At 40.8% G+C, this 20,393-nt stretch overlaps 1 protein-coding gene across 1 annotated transcript in view; it reads left to right on the top strand.

Annotated features, from left to right (window-relative positions):
- Positions 1 to 20,393, top strand: part of PAPPA (pregnancy-associated plasma protein A, pappalysin 1) — a 302,780-nt gene that overhangs the window by 99,762 nt on the left and 182,625 nt on the right. Inside the window, exon 7 of the mRNA XM_006865683.1 lies at positions 979 to 1,477. Coding sequence (XP_006865745.1) covers positions 979 to 1,477 — 499 coding nt within the window. The remainder of the gene's footprint in view (positions 1 to 978; positions 1,478 to 20,393) is intronic.

Here is a 20,393-nt window from a genome sequence, read left to right as displayed (position 1 = left end):
TTAATTCAATTAAAGCCAATCATTACATTAAGCCCTGATTACTTCCTAAATAGTGCAAAAAAGAGCTCTCTGAGGGTCTAGGACTAGTGATCTCAACAAGGAAAAATTCAGAAGTCACTGCAGGCTGAGGTCAGTGGGGATGAGGCATCCTCTCCCTGGGGAAAGACTAGAAGAATCCCTCCTTTTCTCTTCCCCCTCCCTACTCACCCTCCCCTTCCTGAGTCAGACTGGACAGAGCACAGAGAAGCTCCGTAGACTGGAATGACCTCATGTGGGGAAAAGGAGGAGGAGAGATAAGATGACTCCAAGACTGCCTCCTAGCTCTGTCATTTATGGTTCTTGGCAGTTTTCTCCCAGAATCTGCAGTCCAAGGGCCACATGATATCCATGTTCACCTCCTCTTTGCATGAGATTTTCTGGTTCCTCTGACATTTCACATTGGTTATACCAAAGGCCATATTGCATGGATTCTAGTTTATGATAGTGACCTCTGCAGCCAGTATGGGAGATATAGTGCAGATTTAGAATGAGACAGAACTGAGTTCTGATGCTAACCTTTGTACTTCAGTCTGTGTTGCCTTGAGTAATTCATCCCATTATTGGTGAGCCTTGTGAAATGAGTCCTTATTGGAATCAAACAAGTTGTTGGGACTTACTGTGTCCTATAGCAAATGTGTCCCTTCCTGCTTTCCTTCATAGACGGAAAGCAAGGAAAGGAAGTTATGACCTGGACTTATAGTGAGATTGTGATGTGAGTGTATTTTTGATTAAATGTCTGGTGATGAATCCAAGATCTATATTGCACAGCTAGGGACAAGCTAGATGCTGCACATATAGCAGATGCACCAAAACATCAAGAAGACTTTTTTTTCCCTCTTCTGCCAATCTCTCTGTCCAATCTCTCCTAAGGTCTGTAGGTGATTCCAAGGACCATACTGAAGGTCTATCCTCAGTCACTTCCTCATCTGTTCTCCACAGGTCACCCAGATGTTGAACAACCCTGTAAGTCCAGTGTCCGCACCTGGAGCCCAAATTCAGCTGTCAACCCACACACAGTCCCTCCAGCCTGTCCTGAGCCACAAGGCTGCTACCTCGAACTGGAATTCCGCTACCCCTTGGTCCCTGAGTCTCTGACCATCTGGGTGACCTTTGTCTCCACTGACTGGGACTCCAGTGGAGCTGTCAACGACATCAAACTATTGACTGTCAGTGGGAAGAACATCTCCCTGGGCCCTCAGAATGTCTTCTGTGATGTCCCACTGACCATCAGACTCCTGGATGTGGGTGAGGAGGTGTATGGGGTCCAGATCTACACACTGGATGAGCACCTGGAGATTGATGCTGCCATGCTGACCTCCACTGCAGACAGCCCACTCTGCCTTGAATGTAAGCCCCTGCAATATAAGGTGGTCCGGGACCCGCCTCTCAAGTTGGATGTGGCCTCTACCCTGCACCTCAATAGAAGATTCATGGACATGTAAGTGCAATCTCTGAATAGGGAGATGATTAAGTGGGTGGACTATGGAGGAACTATAGGCAAGTTCAGAGAGGTCTGAACTAGAAGGTGGATCATCACAGCCAGAGACTCACTTCTGGTGGATCCATCACCCAGCATCCAGCATTAGGTGTAGAATTAACAGGCACAGTGTTGATATGATGGAAAGAGCAATGGGTAAGAAGCCAAGAGACCCATATTTTGGCAACAGCTCTGACATGTAACTCTAAGTCTTACTGATCTCTTTGAAATTTAGGTTCTCCAACAGTAAGATGAAGGAGATTAGATGAGATTAGCAATGAGAAAGTCACTTATTAACAAAAGTGGAAGAACTGAAGACCTGATTTGCTTTTTCTATTATATTTAAGAAGATTCATGCATTCTGACTGTTTTCTCAGTAGGTGAAAAGGGAGTGAAGTTATAGTAGGTTGATTGAGAACTGGGCATATTCCTGAGCATTCATATGAGAATTTTGCTAAAAATTGAACATCACCAGCCAAGGGATTTGTTTTATTTTCTGAGATGGGAGAGAAGGTCAAACCTTTTTGATTTTCGAGGGACCTTGCAGCTCTAGGTCTTGATGATTCTTTCCTCTGTTTCTTTTCTTACTGTTTTTGGCGTATGAACAATCACAAGGTACTATTGCAGCTTTTATGTGATATAATGCTTATCTCCTTATATTAGTTTTTAAAACCACCTGTCTCTTACCTCTCCCTTCAAACACTCTCACGATTTCTGTTTTATGATGAGAGAAGGCACCTTAGAATGAAGTCCTGAGTCCTTCCACTATGTACCACAACAATCTCTTTTGCTTTGCATCTTTTCTTTATTTCATCCTCTCAATGAACACAACCCTGTTATCATTCTCACTTTATAGAGAAAGAAAGTACAGCTTAGAGATATGAAGTCACTTGTCTAAGATCAGGATTTGAATTCTGTCCTAACTGCAAAGCCGGTGTACTTAACCAACGCACTGTGAGTTTATGCACCAGACTGCAAAGCCATTTGAACTGCAAGCTTGCCAGTTCAAGTTCACCAGCCATTCTTCGGAAAACCTATACAGGGTCGCTATGGGTTGGAACCGACTCGATGGCACTTCACAACAACAATCAAAATTGGGGCACCAAATTCTGCTTCAGTTTAACAAATGAGGGAGTAGTAGCCACATAATTTGGATACTAAGAGTTTGTGTAGTCAAATCACTAAACATTTATTAAACACATACTAAATGTGGAGGCTATTGATAGGAAACACTTCGAATATTACAAAGAACAATAGCTTAGGAGTCAAATGCCTGGTTCCTGGTCCAAGCCATTCCATCTACTAGTGTTTGGTAAGTAGTCAATCTCTGAGGCTCAATTTCTTCTTCTATATGATGAAAATGCTAAAGCCAATGGTCTCCATGGGCCTTTTGTGGCTTTTTTTGTGTGTAGGTTGAAGACAATGTAAGACAAAAATCTCTCTTCTGTCTACTTAGAAATATTTACTAAGCCAATCATTAATAGAAACCAAGTTCTGGAGGAAACTTTTAATCTTTTTAAGAGACAGAACCACTTTCAAACACTTTTCCAGCACTTCCTTTTACATGCCAGCAATTAATGTGCACATCACAGGCAAACCCTTGCCATTCATTGACTCAGAGATGAATAACATCTGTTTAAGAACTCAGAGGGAGGACTTGGTGTGTGTTTGAGAATGTAACTTAAAATTTAAAGGATTCCCTTGACTTGAAAATTCCCCATAACTCTGTCTTTCTCATCTCTTCTGTTGTCCAGAGTGGTAAAGTTCTATAAAGAAGTTATCTGCTTAAAATTTCTTCATAGAACAATAAAGAAAAGAAATAATAGACATTTTGAAGCCTCAGCTTAAACACAACGGTTTTTTTTTTTTTTTTTTTTTGTTTTTTTTTGCCTCGAGTTATGTATGACCCTGTGAGAGCTGACAGAGGTTGATAAGTGTGGAATGGTGGAAATTAATCTGAAGAAGTAACAGGCTGTATGATTCTAAGCAAGTCGTTTTCACTCTCTGATCCTCAGTGTTTCAAATCTACAAGAAGGAAGTTGTACTGGATTACTCATCTACCGCTATGGACTTGCCTCCGACCCAGTAGACCAGAGTAGAATTGTACCACAGGGTTTCTGAAATTGTAAATCTTTACAGGAGAAGGCAGCCTCATTTTTCTCCCACAGATCTGGTGGTGAGTTTGAGCTGCCAACCATGTGTATATTACAGTGCCACTAGGACAAGGTCGCAATGGATTCACAGTTCTCAAATTTGGCTATACACCACACACACACACCTGGGACATTTTTTAATTGTGTACATCTCACCTGTCTCATCTTCTTCAAATTGACATGATTGTTAATGATATGACCTGACCATGAGGACTTTAAAAATATCACTAAATGATTATAATGTGCAATTTAAGAATCATTGCATTAAGTAGATTCTCAAACTCTATCCACTGACCAGAAGAATCAGCACCACCTGGAAATACGTTAGAAATGCAAGTTCTCAGGTCCCAACTCATCTACTGATTTAGAATCTTTTGGTACAGAGCCTTTCCTGGTGATTCTAAAACTGGTTAGAGTTTAATAGCTACTGCTCTGTGTGATCTCCAGAGAGAAGCAGTAATCCCCAGTCTCTTTTACTCATACAATTACACGTTCGATTTACAATTATGTACTGATAGCATTCTCTATGTCAGAGTGATCTGAGAGCTGAGGATTACAGGGATGACTCAGATAACATCTGTTTTCTAAGACATGCTTTGGTGCTGGGAACCTCTACCTCTTGGTAAAGATCCCAGGGTTGGTTCTGTGCCAATTTACTTCCAAGCCACCACTATTCAGATCCACATGCTTATACACCATTGTAAGGCCTGAAGAACCGTTTGAACTACAAGGTTGGCAGTTCAAGTTCACCAGCTGCTCCTCAGAAACCCTACACAAGGTCACTATAGGTTGGAACTGACTCAATAGCACTTAGCAACAACAACAACAATGTCCTGGTGTGGCGCTGTAGGATAAGTACTGGACTGCTAGCCAAAAGGTTGGTGGTTCAAACCCTCTAGCCGCTCCTTGGAAACGCTATACAGTGTCTTTATGAGTCAGGACTAACTTGATGACACTTAACAGCAACAACAACAACATGTGCCAAACAAGGTGCTCTGATGGCAGGTGGTTCAAGTGGTCAGCTGTTATCCTAACGGTTGATGGTTCAAATCCACCAGCTGCTTCATTGGAGAAAGATGTAGTAGCTTGCTTGTGTAAGGATTTACAGCCTCAGAAAGGCTACGGAGCGGTTCTATTCTGTTCTGCTGGGTCACTGTGAGTCAGGAGCAACTTGATGGTAATAGATTTGGTTTTGGGTTTGGTATTTGCCAAACTGGTCCCTGAGTGGCACAAACAGTTTATGCTTGACTGCTTACCAAATGAAAGGTTGGTAGTTCAAACATTTCAAACAGTAACTGGCTTCTATGAAAATTACAGCCAAGGGAGCCCTATGGAGAAGTTCTGCTCTAACACACGGCATCACTATGAGTCAGAATGGACATGATGACAGCAGGTTATATGCCAGCCACAATGGACAGACTGAGGCAAGCACCAGTCCTCCTTTACGTGTATCTCTTGAGTCCCAATGCGTTTATTGGCGAACTAAACTGGGCTATAGGATAAGCACTAGACTGGTAATTGTAAGGTTCAAACCCACCAGTCAGTCTCAGAAACCCTATACGGGACACTATGATTCAGAATCCACTCAATGACACACAGCCAGAAACTGCCTGAGCTTCCTGGTGTGAATGTTCTCTGAGACTCTGAGAAACGCAAAATACATAACTCCAAGTCAAACTACCTTTATCTCTTGGTAATTTGAGTTCTGAACCCCACCACAAATACCTCCGGGTGTGTGTATGTGTGTGTTTTGCTGCTTTCACATTTTTTCCATATCAAATAAATTGGCTCTTATACAAGTTCTATATAAAGACTGTTTTGGAGAAAAAGAGGAGAGCAGGAAAAAATGCTTTCTTTTTCTTTTCTGAGTCAAACCATTGCATGATTCCTTTTGACCTTTGTCTTCATTTTTTTCTCGTAACAAAAATATTTATTCTTTCTCTTATCTACACTGGAGATGGTTTCCCAAGGTATGACATTGATGAAGAGAGAGGCTTCTGTGGTTACTGGGTGGAAGCTTCTAGCAGACTGATTACTTTTGACCAGAACAACGCTTAAGCAGAAACCCCTCCAGTGAATAAGAATGGATACTATTAGAGGAAAAGTACTCCAGCCCCAAATTTGCTACTAACTCACCAAGTGATATTAAGACACTTTGCATCATCAGTTCAGACCTAAACTGAGAAGATAATGTTTAGCTTTCTTTTGTGGACAGATGTTCTTAGGCAATGGTGACTCATTCATTTTCATTTTTGTTGTTGTAAAAGAGATTCAGAAGAGTTTGTCTTTAAGAATCAGTGCCTGCTGATTCTGGATGCCCCCATGAGATGTTTAGTTTGTGGATTATAATAATAATCACTTACTAAATTTATAGGAGCTCTGATAATATATTGGTTATGAGCCAGGCTGCTAACAAAGACTACCAGCCATTCTGCAGTAGAAAGATGAGACTTTCTGCTCCCATAAAGATTTACAGTCTCAGAAACTCTATACAGGGTCGCTATGAGCCGGAACCTACTCCACGGCACATAATCAACAAACCAACCGAGTATATACTCGGCTTTCAGTGCTTTACAAACACTAAAAACCCCCACTATCTTTGAGGCGATTCTGACTCATAGTGATTCTATGACAGAGAAGAACTGGCCTAGAGGGGTCTCTAAGGCTATAAATCTTTACTGATATGGACTGCCACATTTTTGTCTGGCAGAGAGGCTGGTGGATTCCAACTGTTGACCTTTTAGTTAGCAGATGAGCACAACAACATTATGAGGCATGAGAGGAAAGTAAAGTTCAGAGAAGTGATTTTCCCAACATCACACAGTGTCGCTATGAGTCGGAACCGCTATGAGTCCTGGTGTGGTGCTGCAAGATCAGCACTGGACTGCGAACCACAAAGGTGGCGGTTCAAACCCACCAGCTGCTTCTCAGAAACCCTCTATGGAGTCGCTAGGAGTCGGAACTGATTCAACAGCAATTAACAGCAACAACAATCATCATCCCACACGGCCTTTTTTGCAATAATCAACTACTACTACCAGTTTCCATTGAGTCAGTTCTGGCTCATGGTGATTACATGGGTGTCAGAGCAGAACAGGGCTTCCTCGAGTTTCCGTTCGCTGACTTTTTCAGACTACCAGGCTTCTTCTGAAGCACTTCTAGGTGGACTCAAACCTGTAACTTTTTCGTTGGTGATGATGCTGTAGGGTTGGTAGCAGCTAATCATTTGTAATATTCAGGGATTCCCACTGCAGTAATTCAAAGGCAGAAATTTTGAGCTGAGAAATATATTCAGTCTGGCCAAAATTCAAGAGGACATGGGATTACAAATTACAGGCCATAGCTTAGTGGTTACGAATCAGGCTGTTAACCTCAAGGTCTGCAGTTTGAAACTACCAGCTGTTCAGCGGGAGAAAGATGAGGCTTTCTGCTCCCGTAAAGATTTACAGCCTCAGAAACCCTGTACAGGGTCGCTATGAGTCGGAACCAACTCCACAGCACACAACAACAACAATCCATAATCAGCTCCTGTGACCCAACTGTGTAGTCCAGTAACACAAATTCTATATGCTGTTGGCTACAGAGAAAGTACAAGAAATCATTTATATCTACCTTAGAAGCCAGGGGCTTCTTGAGATTTCTTGAAGAAGCCAAGACTCAGGATGTTGATAAGTGTCACTGAGTCAGTTCAAACTTATAGCAATCTTGCACACAGTTTCCAAGGCTGTGAATCATTGCAGGAGCAGAAAGCCTCATCTTCCTTCCATTGAGTGTTTGGTGGGCTTGTGGTTTGCAGTTCAGTACATATTGTATAGTGGTACCACACTCCACAAGACTCTGGATAAGACTACACAAAATCATTTTCTTAGAGCAAGTGGGGCAGAATGCAAACTAAGAGCACTGACTATCAGCTAGCTTTCTTTATCTATCTATCCATCTGTCTTTCTACTCTTCCATTAATTCATCCAGTGGATATTTACTATCTATTTGGTACCATGCAAAGTGTTGGAATAAAATGATATTATCATGAATAAAGTGATACTGTCATGGGCAGATCTGCTGCACAAGACTTCTTTAAAGTGTTGAAGAGCAAAGATGTCAGTTTGAGAACTAAGGTATGCCTGACCCAAGCTATGGTATTTTTGATAACCTTGTATGCATGCAAAAGTTGGATTGTAAATAAGGAAGACTGTAGAAGAATTGATGCATTTGAGTTATGGTGCTGGAGGAGAATATTGAAAGTACCATTGATCTGTGTTGGAAGAAGTACAGCCAGAGTGCCCCTTGGAAGTCAGGGTAGCCAGACTTCGTCTTTCATACTTTGGACATATTGTCAGGAGGGATCAGTCACTGGAGAAGGATATCATGTTTGGTAAGGTGGAGAGTCAGAGAAAAAGAGGAAGAACCCCAGCAAGATGGATTGGCAAAGTGGTGTCAATGGGCTCAAGTGTAGCAATGATTGTGAGGCTGGCCCAGGATCAAGTAGTGTTTCATTCTGATGTGCATAGAGTTGCTATGAGTCGGTACTGACTCGATGGCACCTAACAACAACATCATGAATAAACCTGGTTTGATGCCGTAAGGTAAACACTGGACTGCAAGGTTGGTTTGAACCCCAAGGTCGGTGCTTCAAACTCACCAGTAGCTCTTCAGAAACCCTATACAGAGTCACTATGAGTCGGAACCGACTCGACAGTACTTAACAACAACAACATTGTGAATAATTCAGTCTTGAAGACTACTTCATGGTGCGTACAGTTTGCAGGAAGAGAGATAGGTAAGCTAGCTATGTAATATTACAGTGTAATATTGCTCTGATGGAAAGAAATCAAGACATAGTGCCAGACACTTCTAACCCAGACATGAAAGAATTACGGTCTAGAATATAAACTCCCTGAGGACTGGATTTTTTACATTTTTGTTCATTGGTGCATTCTAAGCACCTGGGACAATTTTGAGCACAAAGTAGACACTCAGTAAATATTTCTAAAGGAATCTTAACAGGAAGGATAAAAAAGGAGTTAATCACATGAAGAGAAAAGGGGAGGTTAAAATTTGCAAAGCACTTAATTATGTGTCAAGAGCGTCTTAAGGACTTTACATAGATAATCTTATATGGTAGGTTATATGGTAGATGGTTGTTGTTGTTACGTGCTGTCTAGTCAGTTCCCACTCAGAGTAACCCTGTATAGGGTTTCCAAGGAGTGATTGGTGGGCTTGAACTGCTGACTTTGCAGTTCAAATAAACCTTTCAGTCCAGTGCATAAACTTGCATCCTCCAATTCCAGGTGAGGACCTAAAATTAGATAGGAATGTCAAGTGCATGGGGTTACACAGCTTGTAAGTGACAAAGTTGGAAATTCCACATAGATTTATCAACTCCAACACATGGGCTCTTAGTTGTTCATTCCCTGGTTGAGCAAATATGTTTGTGTTGTCTATTATTTTTGCATAACTCTCTTGCTCAGATCATCAGTTTAGAGCTAGAAGCATTCTTAGAAATACCTTCTCCCAACTGGCTTATTTGTAGAGATACTAATTCATGAATATATTGACTCTTCTCTCACACTGAGATCTGTTAAGCCACCATACAGTCCCTACCATTTTACCACATCTCTTTCTCAATCTAATTCTTGGGGGAAATGAATGAACATAAGGAAAAGATATGTTCATATGATCTGAGTGTAAATTCCTGTCTATGATTCTAATGTTTACAAATCAGATCTTAAATCTCTTCTGTTGGATTCCAGATACTCAGCATCCAAGTCCATCAGCTCAAAAACTGTAGTTCATTCATAATTTTTCTCCCTCAGCAAATATTTGGTGGTTCCTACCATAAGACCAACTCATTTTCTAGGTTCCCGGGATGCGATAGTGAACAGAGCAAATGTAGTCCTTGCTCTCATTGATTCTTACGACATCGTTAAGAGAGACAAACAGGAATAATAATAACATAACATGAACAAATAATTGCATAATATCCCACCCAGTTGGGTAAGATTTAATAATTTTAGATAGATGGTCATAGAAGGCCTCTTTGATGAGGGATCTTTGAACAGAGACCATAAATGTTCCCTAATGACTTATAATGAAGGTTAGCTGAGCTTCCACTACTGGGATCCCAGCCTATTTGGAACATGGGTGTCACAGCATGTGATTCTTGGACCTTGATCATTGTTTGGATTATGTTATATCTAACCAATTCAGTGATCTTTAGTTACACCTGATTCAGATTCTTGAGTACAAAACGTATCATGTGTGTAGGACACAGACTAGAGGCTCTATGAATGCTTACTGAATGAATGAGTGATGCGGCAGCAGCAGTTTAAAGTGGAACCCCTCAAAAAATGATCTCTTGCTTCCAGTGTTTAGTCATAACAGTAACATGTGATACTGTGTTAAGTCTAACAGGATTTGAAACGTTTAACCCAAATCAAGGTCAGCTGAAGGCACAGGTGGCTCTTGCTGACTGTTTCTGTGGCTCTTAAAAGTACTCACACCACTTCATTTATTTGTTTTAACCCCATTTCTTTTCTTGATGCTTTCTGAATCTCATCCAGTCATCCATTCTTTATTCGTATCTGTGTCCATTTGCTAATTCATTCACAAAACAAATAGTAAAGAACTAATGTAATCATGTTTGGTAATACTTTTTTTTTTTTTTTTTTAATGTTTTTATTGTGAATTGAGTGAAAGTTTACAGGACAGATCATCAGTTTTACATTCAACAAATCTTACAGCTTGTATCATTACAATGATTATAATCCCCTTCATGTACCATCCGTTAACAGTATTTCTCTCTATTCATTTTAGCTCTTTTTTTTAAAAAAAAAAAAACACTTAGGCATATATAATAATTTACACCACAAAAGGGCACATTCTGCAAGTCTGCCTCCTGGACTCCATCTCTTAGTTCCTCTCTTCTCATGAGTCTAGAGTCTTCAGCTGCTCCTCTCTCCATGTCCCCATCTCTGCCTCCCATCTATGGTGCTGCTGCTTCTCTGTATTTCTCTCTTGATGGTCCTAGGGCCCTCTGTTTCTGGACTGTAAGATTAACTACTCTCCCATTTTTGTTACAAAACTGCTACCTTTACAATTGTGACAGTCACAATTAGTCATGATAACAATTACTCACTATTGAATCATAAGAATCTTATCCCCATCTCTTTTTACCAGACCCATCTAGACAAGATGAAAACTCTTCAATGGGGACTCTATAACTTCCCTCACACACTCTTAAACTAAACTCCCTAATGAGACCTTGTAAGCCAGTCACTCCATGCCTTTATAGCCCCATCATTTTAAGTAGCCAATGTCTAACTTGCCCACCTCTATCTACTCTGTTTACAGAGGGGAAAGCATTGATACTTGATGTGAAGACTCCTTCCCTTGGTAATACTTTTTTATTATTATTTAAGAAATATTTAGTGTCTAGTCTGTGCCATGCACTGTACTAGAACTAGGAATATAGCCTTAATTAATGCAGACCAGATCCCTGGCCTCATCAACCCTGTCTTGGTTACCTAGTGCTACTCTAACAGAAATACCACAAGTGGATCGCTTTCACAAACAGAAATGGATTCTCTCACACTGTAGGAGAGTAGAAGTCCAAATTCAGTGTTGCCTCTCGCAGAAGATTTTCTCTCACTGTCGACTCTAAAGGAAAGTCTTTGTCTCCTTTCAGCATCTGTGGGTTTGGCATTCTTTAGAGATCTGCATGGGTCTTGGCATCAATCTTTGCCTGGGTCTAGGAGGTTCTCAGTGTAGGGAATGGTTGTTGTTGTTATTAGGTGCCATCAAGTTGGCACCGACTCATAGCAACCTTATGCACAACAGAACGAAACAATGTCTGATCCTGGGCCAACCTCACTACTGTTACCCCCTGATAATATGTCCAAAGTACCTGAAACCAATTCTGGTTATCCTTACTTCTAAGAAGCATTCTGGCTTTACTTCTTCAAAGACACATTTGTTTATTCTTCTGGAAGTCCATGCTATATTAAATATTCTTTTCCAATGACATAATTCAAAGGCATCAATTCTTCTTTGGTCTTCCTTATTCATTTTCTAGTTTTTGTAAACATGTGAGGTTTTAAGACAAGGGGAACATTATGGCTTTTCTTTTATAGATGATGAAACTTCTGAAACCCACAGAAGTTAAATGATGGACTCAAAGCTGCATTAATTAATAAATAAATTCATTCATTCATTCAAATATATGTGCCTACTGCATGTTGGTCTCTGTCCTGGGAATGTGATTTTGAATCACATAATTTGATTGGAGTGTTAGGCTAAAAAACAGCACCAATAAAATATAATCACAAATTGAAGTCTTTGTAAGATGTTACAATTGCAAGAGTCTATAACAGAGTTCAAGGAGCCGTAGTGGCACAGTGGTTAAACACTCGACTGCTATCCAGAAAGTTGGTGGTTTGAGCCTACTGTGAGGCTGTATGAGAGAAAGACGTGACAATTTATGCACATGAAATTTATAGCCTAGGAAACCATATGGGGCAGTTCTACTGTGTCACGGGGGGTCACTGAGTTGGAATCAATTCATTGACACACAGCAACACCATATTAGAGTGCAACTAGACAAACTTTTTAAATTAAAGGGGATAGAAGATGAAACTAAAGAGATTTTTTTAAAAAGCACCAGATTAAAAAGAAACTTGTGCTCATGCTAACGAGTTTGGATTTATTCACTGGAAACAAAACCAATCACATTTGTGTTTATAAACTTGCTCTAGGTATTCTGTGACGATATGATTAAGGGAGAGAGAGTTCAGTTTTGGTTTATTACTAAAAATAAACCAGGGTTTATGATTATTTACACAGAGAAATAGATATATTGGAAGTATGTTTTAAAGGTAAGATCAATAGGATTTGGTGATGCATTAAATGTTGTTGTTTTTGTTGTTGAGTGCTGTTGAGTCGATTCCGACCCATAGCAACCCTGTATACGGTTTCCAAGGAGCGACTGGTGAGCTTGAACCAGCAGCATTGCGGTGCAAACAACTTTGCAGTCCAGCGCATTAATCCACAGTGCCACACCAGAAGAAGGGGGTGTTTGATGACTCTTACGTTTCTGGTTTGAATGTCTGGAATGAGGACTATCTTATTTTCTAAGTTAGGGATAGAAGTATATTTTAATTTAGTATTTTATGAGGGCTGAGAAAGGATCTGTAGTTCAGTCTTAGAAATACTGAATTTGAATTGCCAATGAATCTTACAAAAAAAAAAAAAAATGGTAAGGGGACTGTTGAATAAACAGTAGAATTTTTCATAACAGATCACAACTAATAATATAGAACCCATTTGACTCCCAATATTCTAAGCTACTTCCCTGCAAAGCAACTAAATCTTGTTCCGTAGCCACAGAGCTGCTGTGCCTCCCAACATATTGTCTATTCCACTTTTCCTTCAGTAAATCTCCTGATGTCACCTACGGCCTTCTGTGTGAGCAAATAAATAACCAGATAGATAGCTAGATAAATCATTAAATGTAAAGTTTAAATAACAAAAACAACACTATGAATAAAGCAGTGTGTGTCTCCATAATCCTCCTCATTTAGCGTGATTTCAAAGGGTTTTCAGGAGCATTTTCCAATGGGTACTTGAGTGAATAGTCCAAAATGCATTAGGCATCTCTCTGTGTAATGATCGGAAACATTTATTAAGTATTTACAATGGGCCAATACAGTGCTGCACTTTTGTTTCTAGTATATAATTTGAGTTGAATATCTAATGACCCCCCCCCCCAAAATAGACATTTGTCCCATTTTATAGAAGATGATCAGAGAAGCTATGTAATATACCCATAGATACAATGATGGACTTGGGATATGATCTCAGGTGACTTTGAGGTAAGATCCCTTTCTTTTGTCCTTTGTATTATCATTGTTGTTGTTAAGTACCATTGAGTTGATTCCGACCCATACAGTCTCCAAGGAGTGTGTCTGGTGAGCTTGAATCACTGACCGTGCAGTTCAAACTGACTTTGCTGTTCAGCGCATTTAACCCACAGTGCCACATACCCTTGTATTATCATATAAGGGTAATTTATATTCTTACAAGCAAGAATGCTCCTAGAAAATCTATCATGATTCCCCCTTTGGGATCCCAACATAAAGGTTTCCCATAATCTTCTTCTAGGCTGACCTCTCTACCTTGAATTGAACTGGCCCAGCGTATTTCCTCGGAAGCCCATATTTTAATAGAACCTTTTTTTTCCCCTTTTTTGTGAAGATACTCTAATAAACTTATTATTGAGAGCGCTTGTCTGCAGTCATCCACTGTTTGCACAGACATGTTTAAACAAGTTTTGTTTGGAACAAACCCATGCATGTATGAAGGGGAATAGGAATACTTTGGTAATACTAGTAGCAATACTTTTTGACTTAATCTGTATACATATATATGCATGTATATACATACATGGAGTCCTGGTGTGGTGCTGTGGGTTAATGTGCTGGACTGCAAAGTCAGTTTGAACTGCAAGGTTGGTGGTTCAAACTCATCAGCCGCTCCTTGGAAAGCATGTATAGGGTCGCTATGGGTCAGAACCAACTTGATGGCACTTATTAACAACAGCATATGCATACATATACAAGGAGCTCTGGTAGCGTAGTGGTTACGAATCTGGCTGCGAACCTAAAGGTCAGCGGTTCGAAACTACCAGCTGCTCCGTGGGAGAAAGATGAGGCTTTCTGCTCCCGTAAGGATTTACAGCCTCGGAAACCCTGTACAGGGTCGCTATGGGTCGGAACCGATTCGACGGCACGTAACAACAATACATACATATACAGATATGTGTTTGTGTGTATACATATAGGTTTGAAAGAAATTGACTATGATTACTTTATTGAAGGAGATGATAGGTCTAATCAGACCAGTTGTACTGAGTTTCTATAGTGGAAGTATCTATAATTAATGACAGAAAAAAAATAGAGTAATTGTAATTTGTCCAAGATTTCCATAGATTAAATAGTTTTATGGAATAATCAACTCCACAGCACTTAGCAACAACAACAAGGGGAGAAAAAGGTTTGTGGTCAGCTAAGTTTGAGGAATACTAGTTTAAACACTGTTTTCTGAGAATTTCCCAGAACCTTGGACATGCTAGTGTTGATTGTGAATCTCCAAGAGGTTGAAGGAATGCCTTATACAGTCATCTTGCTTAACAGAGTAACTCGTTTAAGCCTGTTTTCATGTTGCGTGTCCTAGGACTAGTGTTCCTGAGGAGCCTACATTGGGAAACAATGAATTCATGAAATCACAGTGGTAAGAATGTCTTCATGCCTCCTACTTCTTTGTTCTCTTGTTACTCACATTGTGGTTAGGTACAATGGACTGGACTGGTTAGGTACAATTCTGCTGTTACAATTCCTGGTTTTTAAGAAAACAAACAAATGGATAGAAAAGAAAAAGTATATATGTTAATTAGCTGTCAGAGAAAGTGCAAATGTGAGAAAAATGGAAGAATTTGCCTCAGAATGGGCATTGGCAAGATGAATAGACAAATTCATTCAGTCTTTGATTGGAGATGCTGAGAATCATAAAAGCAAGTCTTGATGAGTTTATATTAAATCTTTTGAAGCAGAACCTCATGCACCACTTTAGAGATATTAGATTTGGAATTCAGTAACCATGGTGATACAGTAGGTTAAGCATTGGACTGATAACCAGCAATTCAGTGGTTCAAACCCACCAGCCATTCAACAGGAAAAAGCAGAGATTATCTGTGACTGTAAAAACTTAGTCTCACAAATCCTAAGGAGCTGTTGGTTCTGCTCGGTCCTATAGGATTACTATGAGCCAAATCATCTTCTTGGCAATAGGTTTGGTTTTCTTGGTAGATTTGGAATCAGGAGATTTTATTCCATGACCAGCCCACTACTGCCTTGCTGTGTGACCCTAGCTAAGTCCCTTCAGCTGCTGGAGCATCAGTTCCTTCCCAAGGAAAGAGTGGGTGGCCTATACAGTCTTACGGAGGAAGTGTCATGAAGAAGTCACAAAATAATAGACTTGGAAGAGCATGATGCAATCTTGGGAACTATAAAGATTTAAATGTTCATGATCCCTTTTGGTGTTTGGTTTTAATTAGGTTTGATCTTGGCCAAATACAGGCAAGAGAATGTGTGTATACGGCAAACACTCAGGCATGCAATGGCACACAAACAAAATAGCTTCCCATTAAGCTATAACTAGAGTTTCTATAGTTCAGTTCTGGATTAGAAGAAAGAAAAGACAGATTGTACTTGAATCTTTGTAACTGAGTTAAAGAAAAAGTGATCAAATTACTGGAACTGGTCTCCTGAACTTTTGCTCTGTGTCCTTTGTCAGGTGACTCTCCAGCTGTGATCCTAAGTCTCCCTTCTATAAAATGAAGGTAGCTAACCTTGCAAGCCATTCCAGTGCTGCTCTTCTATTCACATCATGCTCAAGAACAAACTCAGAGTAAGAGTGAAGGGAGTGGGTACATGCCAAGTTGGCAGTAAGTGTAGACTCTGACTTTGGGGACTGGACATCTCTAAGGAATGCTTTCCAGGTACCCTGGTGTTCCTAGGACTCGTCCCTGGCCTTCTTCCTCTGGTTCTCTCTCTGTTGCTCTTTCTGAAATGCTCTCTCTCGCTCACTCTCTCTTGCTCTTCCACTGACTTTTGCTCTGTCTCTCTCTCTCTGGTTTACCAATCTTTCCCTTTGAGACAATTTTAGGATGTTTGGGTGCAGTTTTCCACTTCTTTTTCTATTCTAAGAGCTCTAGTAGTGTACATGACTCAAGTTAATTCTGAGCCATATACAAAAATCCTGTATAGGGTTTCTGAGGAGTGGCAGGTGACTCTATCATATGATTCAATTCAATCTTTCATTTATTCAATAGGAATTTAGCTCTATCTTTGTAGCCTTGACCTAGACCTTGAGATAAATCATATGACAAGAGAGTCCTACTCCTCTAGGAACACAGTGCAGTTAATGTGAGAGATAGATACAAAACAGCAGGGAAGGGACTAGGAGAAGCACATGAGCTAAAAGCTCCTTACTTATAGGATCAGTGAGGACCACTGGAAAGAGATAGCATCTAAGTTAAAGCCAGAGGAAAAGTGGTGGGACTACATGTGGTGCCTGAATGGATAGAACATGAAGAGAACAGTGTGAGAAATGAAGCAGAAAAGGAGAGGATGAGAGGGACAGGTCATGATGGATGGGTCTAGAATGCCATGCTGGAGAGTCTGGGCTTCATTCTTAGGGTGGTTGGAAGCCATTGAATGTCTTTAGGTAAGAAAGGAAACTGATTAAATTTGGGTTTAGAGGATCCCTTTGACTTACATGGAGGTGGAGGTGGAGGCACAAAGCATAAATAATAAGGTCAGATATGACGATATTGCCAAAATTAAAGCAGGAGATGATGGTGATAGATTAGGATAGTTGCGGTGGGATCATTGAGGATGGGGCTGAGTGATATTAATGGAATAAGACTATGAGATGGAGGAGGCAGATGAGTGAGTCATGGAAGATGCCTATGTTTCTGGCATCACTGAAACAGAAAAGGTGGAAGAATAGGCATATTTGATTTGGGCTGGGGAGAAGGAGAGGGTGAGTTCAAAAGTCTTTTTCAGTGGCCCATACATGAATTGGTGGCAGATGGATAGCCACAACACTTTTAACCATAGCTTGTCTCCCTCTTGAGAAATGTATGTGGGTGTGATTGTGTGTGTGTATGTCTTAAGGGTAGGAAGAAGACTTATTGAGGGTAGGGTCCCTGTGGGACCACCTGTTTTCATCAACCACTGATTCTCAAAGCATAGTCCAGTGTTCTAAAAAGGTCCCCCGGGTGGTCTTGGGGTAATCTTCCATAGCACTAATACCTATAATGTTACAAGCCAAGGGGTTTGTTTTCTACCCAGGATTAATCATTCACTCATGGGCTTTAATACAAGCCAGACACCTCCTCACTGTTCCTCAAGCAAAGCAATGCCAGTCTCCCCTTCCATTCTATTGGCGGCTTTCACATTCTTGTTGTCAGAGTGGGAAGTTGCTTTTTTTTTTTTTTTTTTGCCCTGGCTTCAATATTCTATGAACTGAAAACTTTGGAAACTTCCATCCAAGGATATTAGTCAAAAATGCCAAGAAAGCTAGACTCTGCCATTAATTTGCTATATGGCCTAGGGAAAGTTATTCCCCTCCTTTTAGCTTTTAGTCTTTATCCCATAGCAAGGAGTTTAGAGTAAGTAATATCTGAAGCTGCCCTGCTGAGAATTCTAAATTGCTGTTTGCTTCTTGAGCTAAGTGTCTTGTAGGTATACTCAGTCTGCAAAACTTTTTAAGCAGAAAGACTTCCAAAATGCTCAAAATCTTCTACTATCTAGGAATTATATTTAAAATCTCTCAGATGCGGAAGGAGGATTAAAACTCATCTATGCCAGTACTGTCGCTTTACAAATGACAAATGAGCTGGGGCAGTGAGGAGTACTTAGTCACACAGTCATCTGATGGCACGGCACGGACAGGAATTAAACCTAGGAGCTCTGACTCCCAATCCAAGTGTGCATGCATCCCTTGTAGCAGAGGGCTGGAGTTTGACCAGGTTTAGGGGCTCAAATGTGAACTCAGTTCTCTGTGATCATGGAGTAGGTTCCCCTGGGTTGCTTAGAGTGCAATCATCGAGAACTGACATCAGTAACACCATGGCAACTAGAGGGACCAAGGGGATGGTATAGGAAATAAGAGAATGCATTTGGCCAAGCACAGGGTCCATGTAACGCTCCAAGAACCCTCATTTCAAAACAATCTCAACCTTTCAGGTTCAAGTTCTCTGTCTCATCAGAAACGTGACTTCCTGCTTCTAAGAAACAAGGCTTACAAAAGGGCTCAGAAGACTCCATGGACATCAAATAGCTCTTACAAAATAGTGTTTTGATGAGTTAAGTGTAAATGAATCAGAAACATAAGGATTACATTTTCCCCAAGTGCACATGGGTTTCAAAATTGAGGGGAAATGTAGTTTGCTAACTGCATGCCCGCTTTCACCGAAGCCAAAGCATTTGGAAGGTGGCGGGGGGAGGCGGGGGGCAGTGAGTAGAAAAGAAAGAAAAGCCCAGCCCCTAAATGGTTTTAGATGTAGTGCCAAATTCTAAAATGCTGTTGGGCTTGCCCTCTGCCAGTAATAAAATTGCTGGCCACCCAGAGAGGCCACAGGGAGGAGAAAGGAGATTACTTTCCCCACCAGCCTCTGGTCCCCAACAACTGTGTTCAGTTAGTGCTGCTCAATCACCAGCTGTCACTGGGTTCTTCCACTCAACTCCTTGGCCCTGTCTTGGCCTCGATTTTCACACTATGCCGCATGGCTTGTTTACCTCCAACTGTATCTGGTGTTTTGGCTCCTTGAGACCTTGGCGACCAGTCAGCTTGTCACAGCCCTTGCTCTGTAATCAAGAGACCTGTCCATCACCAGCAGAATGTTTGGGGAAACTGTCACACATCTCCTTTGGTTGCATTCAGGAAAAACAACAGTTCCTTGTAGATATTTTCCTCTCTCCCTTTTTTAATGCTGTCCAGGTGTAGAGTTTCCTCAAACTGGTAAATGTCTTCCCTTTAAACCTCAGCCCGACACAAATAACCAGTTAAATCTCAGGACTGCTGTTAACCTTATCCTGGGATTTGAAGTTCTGGGTCTTTTTATAATTTCCACATTGTCCTCCATCCTTCCCCTTGTGTTTTATTTCATTGCACCAAGAAAGTAGAAAATTATTTCAATTGGTGGTAAAAGATGATTAAAACAGAATAACAAAGGCCTTGGCTGCAAACTGTTAGTTTTATTAAATTTGCTACTGTGTTTTAAATTGGTACCAGGGCAAATCTTTGGACAATTATATCAAAGGCTGCTGGAATTAATCAGTTGAATGTATACATTTGCTCCTTTCTGGACCTTATACAAAGCAAGGGCAGCATTGCCAATAAGAAAAGAATGAGTTTTGCATTACCTGTGTGAAAGGACCGATCCCAGTCCCATCAGGAAGGAATCCAAATGTTCAGTCAGCTCTCAGGTCCCTCTTGTCTCATACTTCATTTGTTTGGTCCAAACTAGAGGTCGGAGCTCACTGTGGTCACCAAGAGGAATAGAAGATGGATATTGCAATACAAAAGACTGTTTTCCCAAACAAAGATCTTTTCTTGGCAATGGGATCTCAGCGTCACAGCTTTGCTTTAATACAGGATAGTCGAAGTGGAAAGTGATTCAGTCCACTTAATTTCCTGGGTCATGAAGGAGGCAAAATGGGTTCATAGGGAGCTTAGGCTGCACGAAGATATGGATGCTAATTCAGTATCTCAACTACTGTTGCACATCTAAGTTCTGACTTCTATAGTTTGGGGGACTTAGGGAGGAGGGCTTGAGAAATGTTTGTGTCCTGTGCCCTGCCTTTACAGCATGGTTCTTCATCCCTGGATAAGTCACACCCCAGAACCTTATCTCAGAACCTAAACACAGGCTCTTCTAGTCAAACTTGAGCACTTCCTTTAGCTTGTCGTGAAAGTTAGTCTAAACGAACTGTTCTATAGCTAAAAAGAAATCCTGGTGTGACACTGTAGGATAAGCGCTGGACTGTAAACCAAAAGGTCAGTAGTTCAAACCCACCAGCCGCTCCTTGGAAACCTATACAGGGCCGCTTTGAGTCAGAACCAACTTGAAGGCATATATAACAACAGTATCTAAAAAAGTGCAC

Source organism: Chrysochloris asiatica, unplaced genomic scaffold (assembly GCF_000296735.1).
Source record: "Chrysochloris asiatica unplaced genomic scaffold, ChrAsi1.0 scaffold00081, whole genome shotgun sequence".
Lineage (NCBI taxonomy): Eukaryota > Metazoa > Chordata > Mammalia > Afrosoricida > Chrysochloridae > Chrysochloris > Chrysochloris asiatica.
Note: the sequence above shows the minus strand (reverse complement) of the source record. Positions and strands in the feature narration are given on the sequence as shown.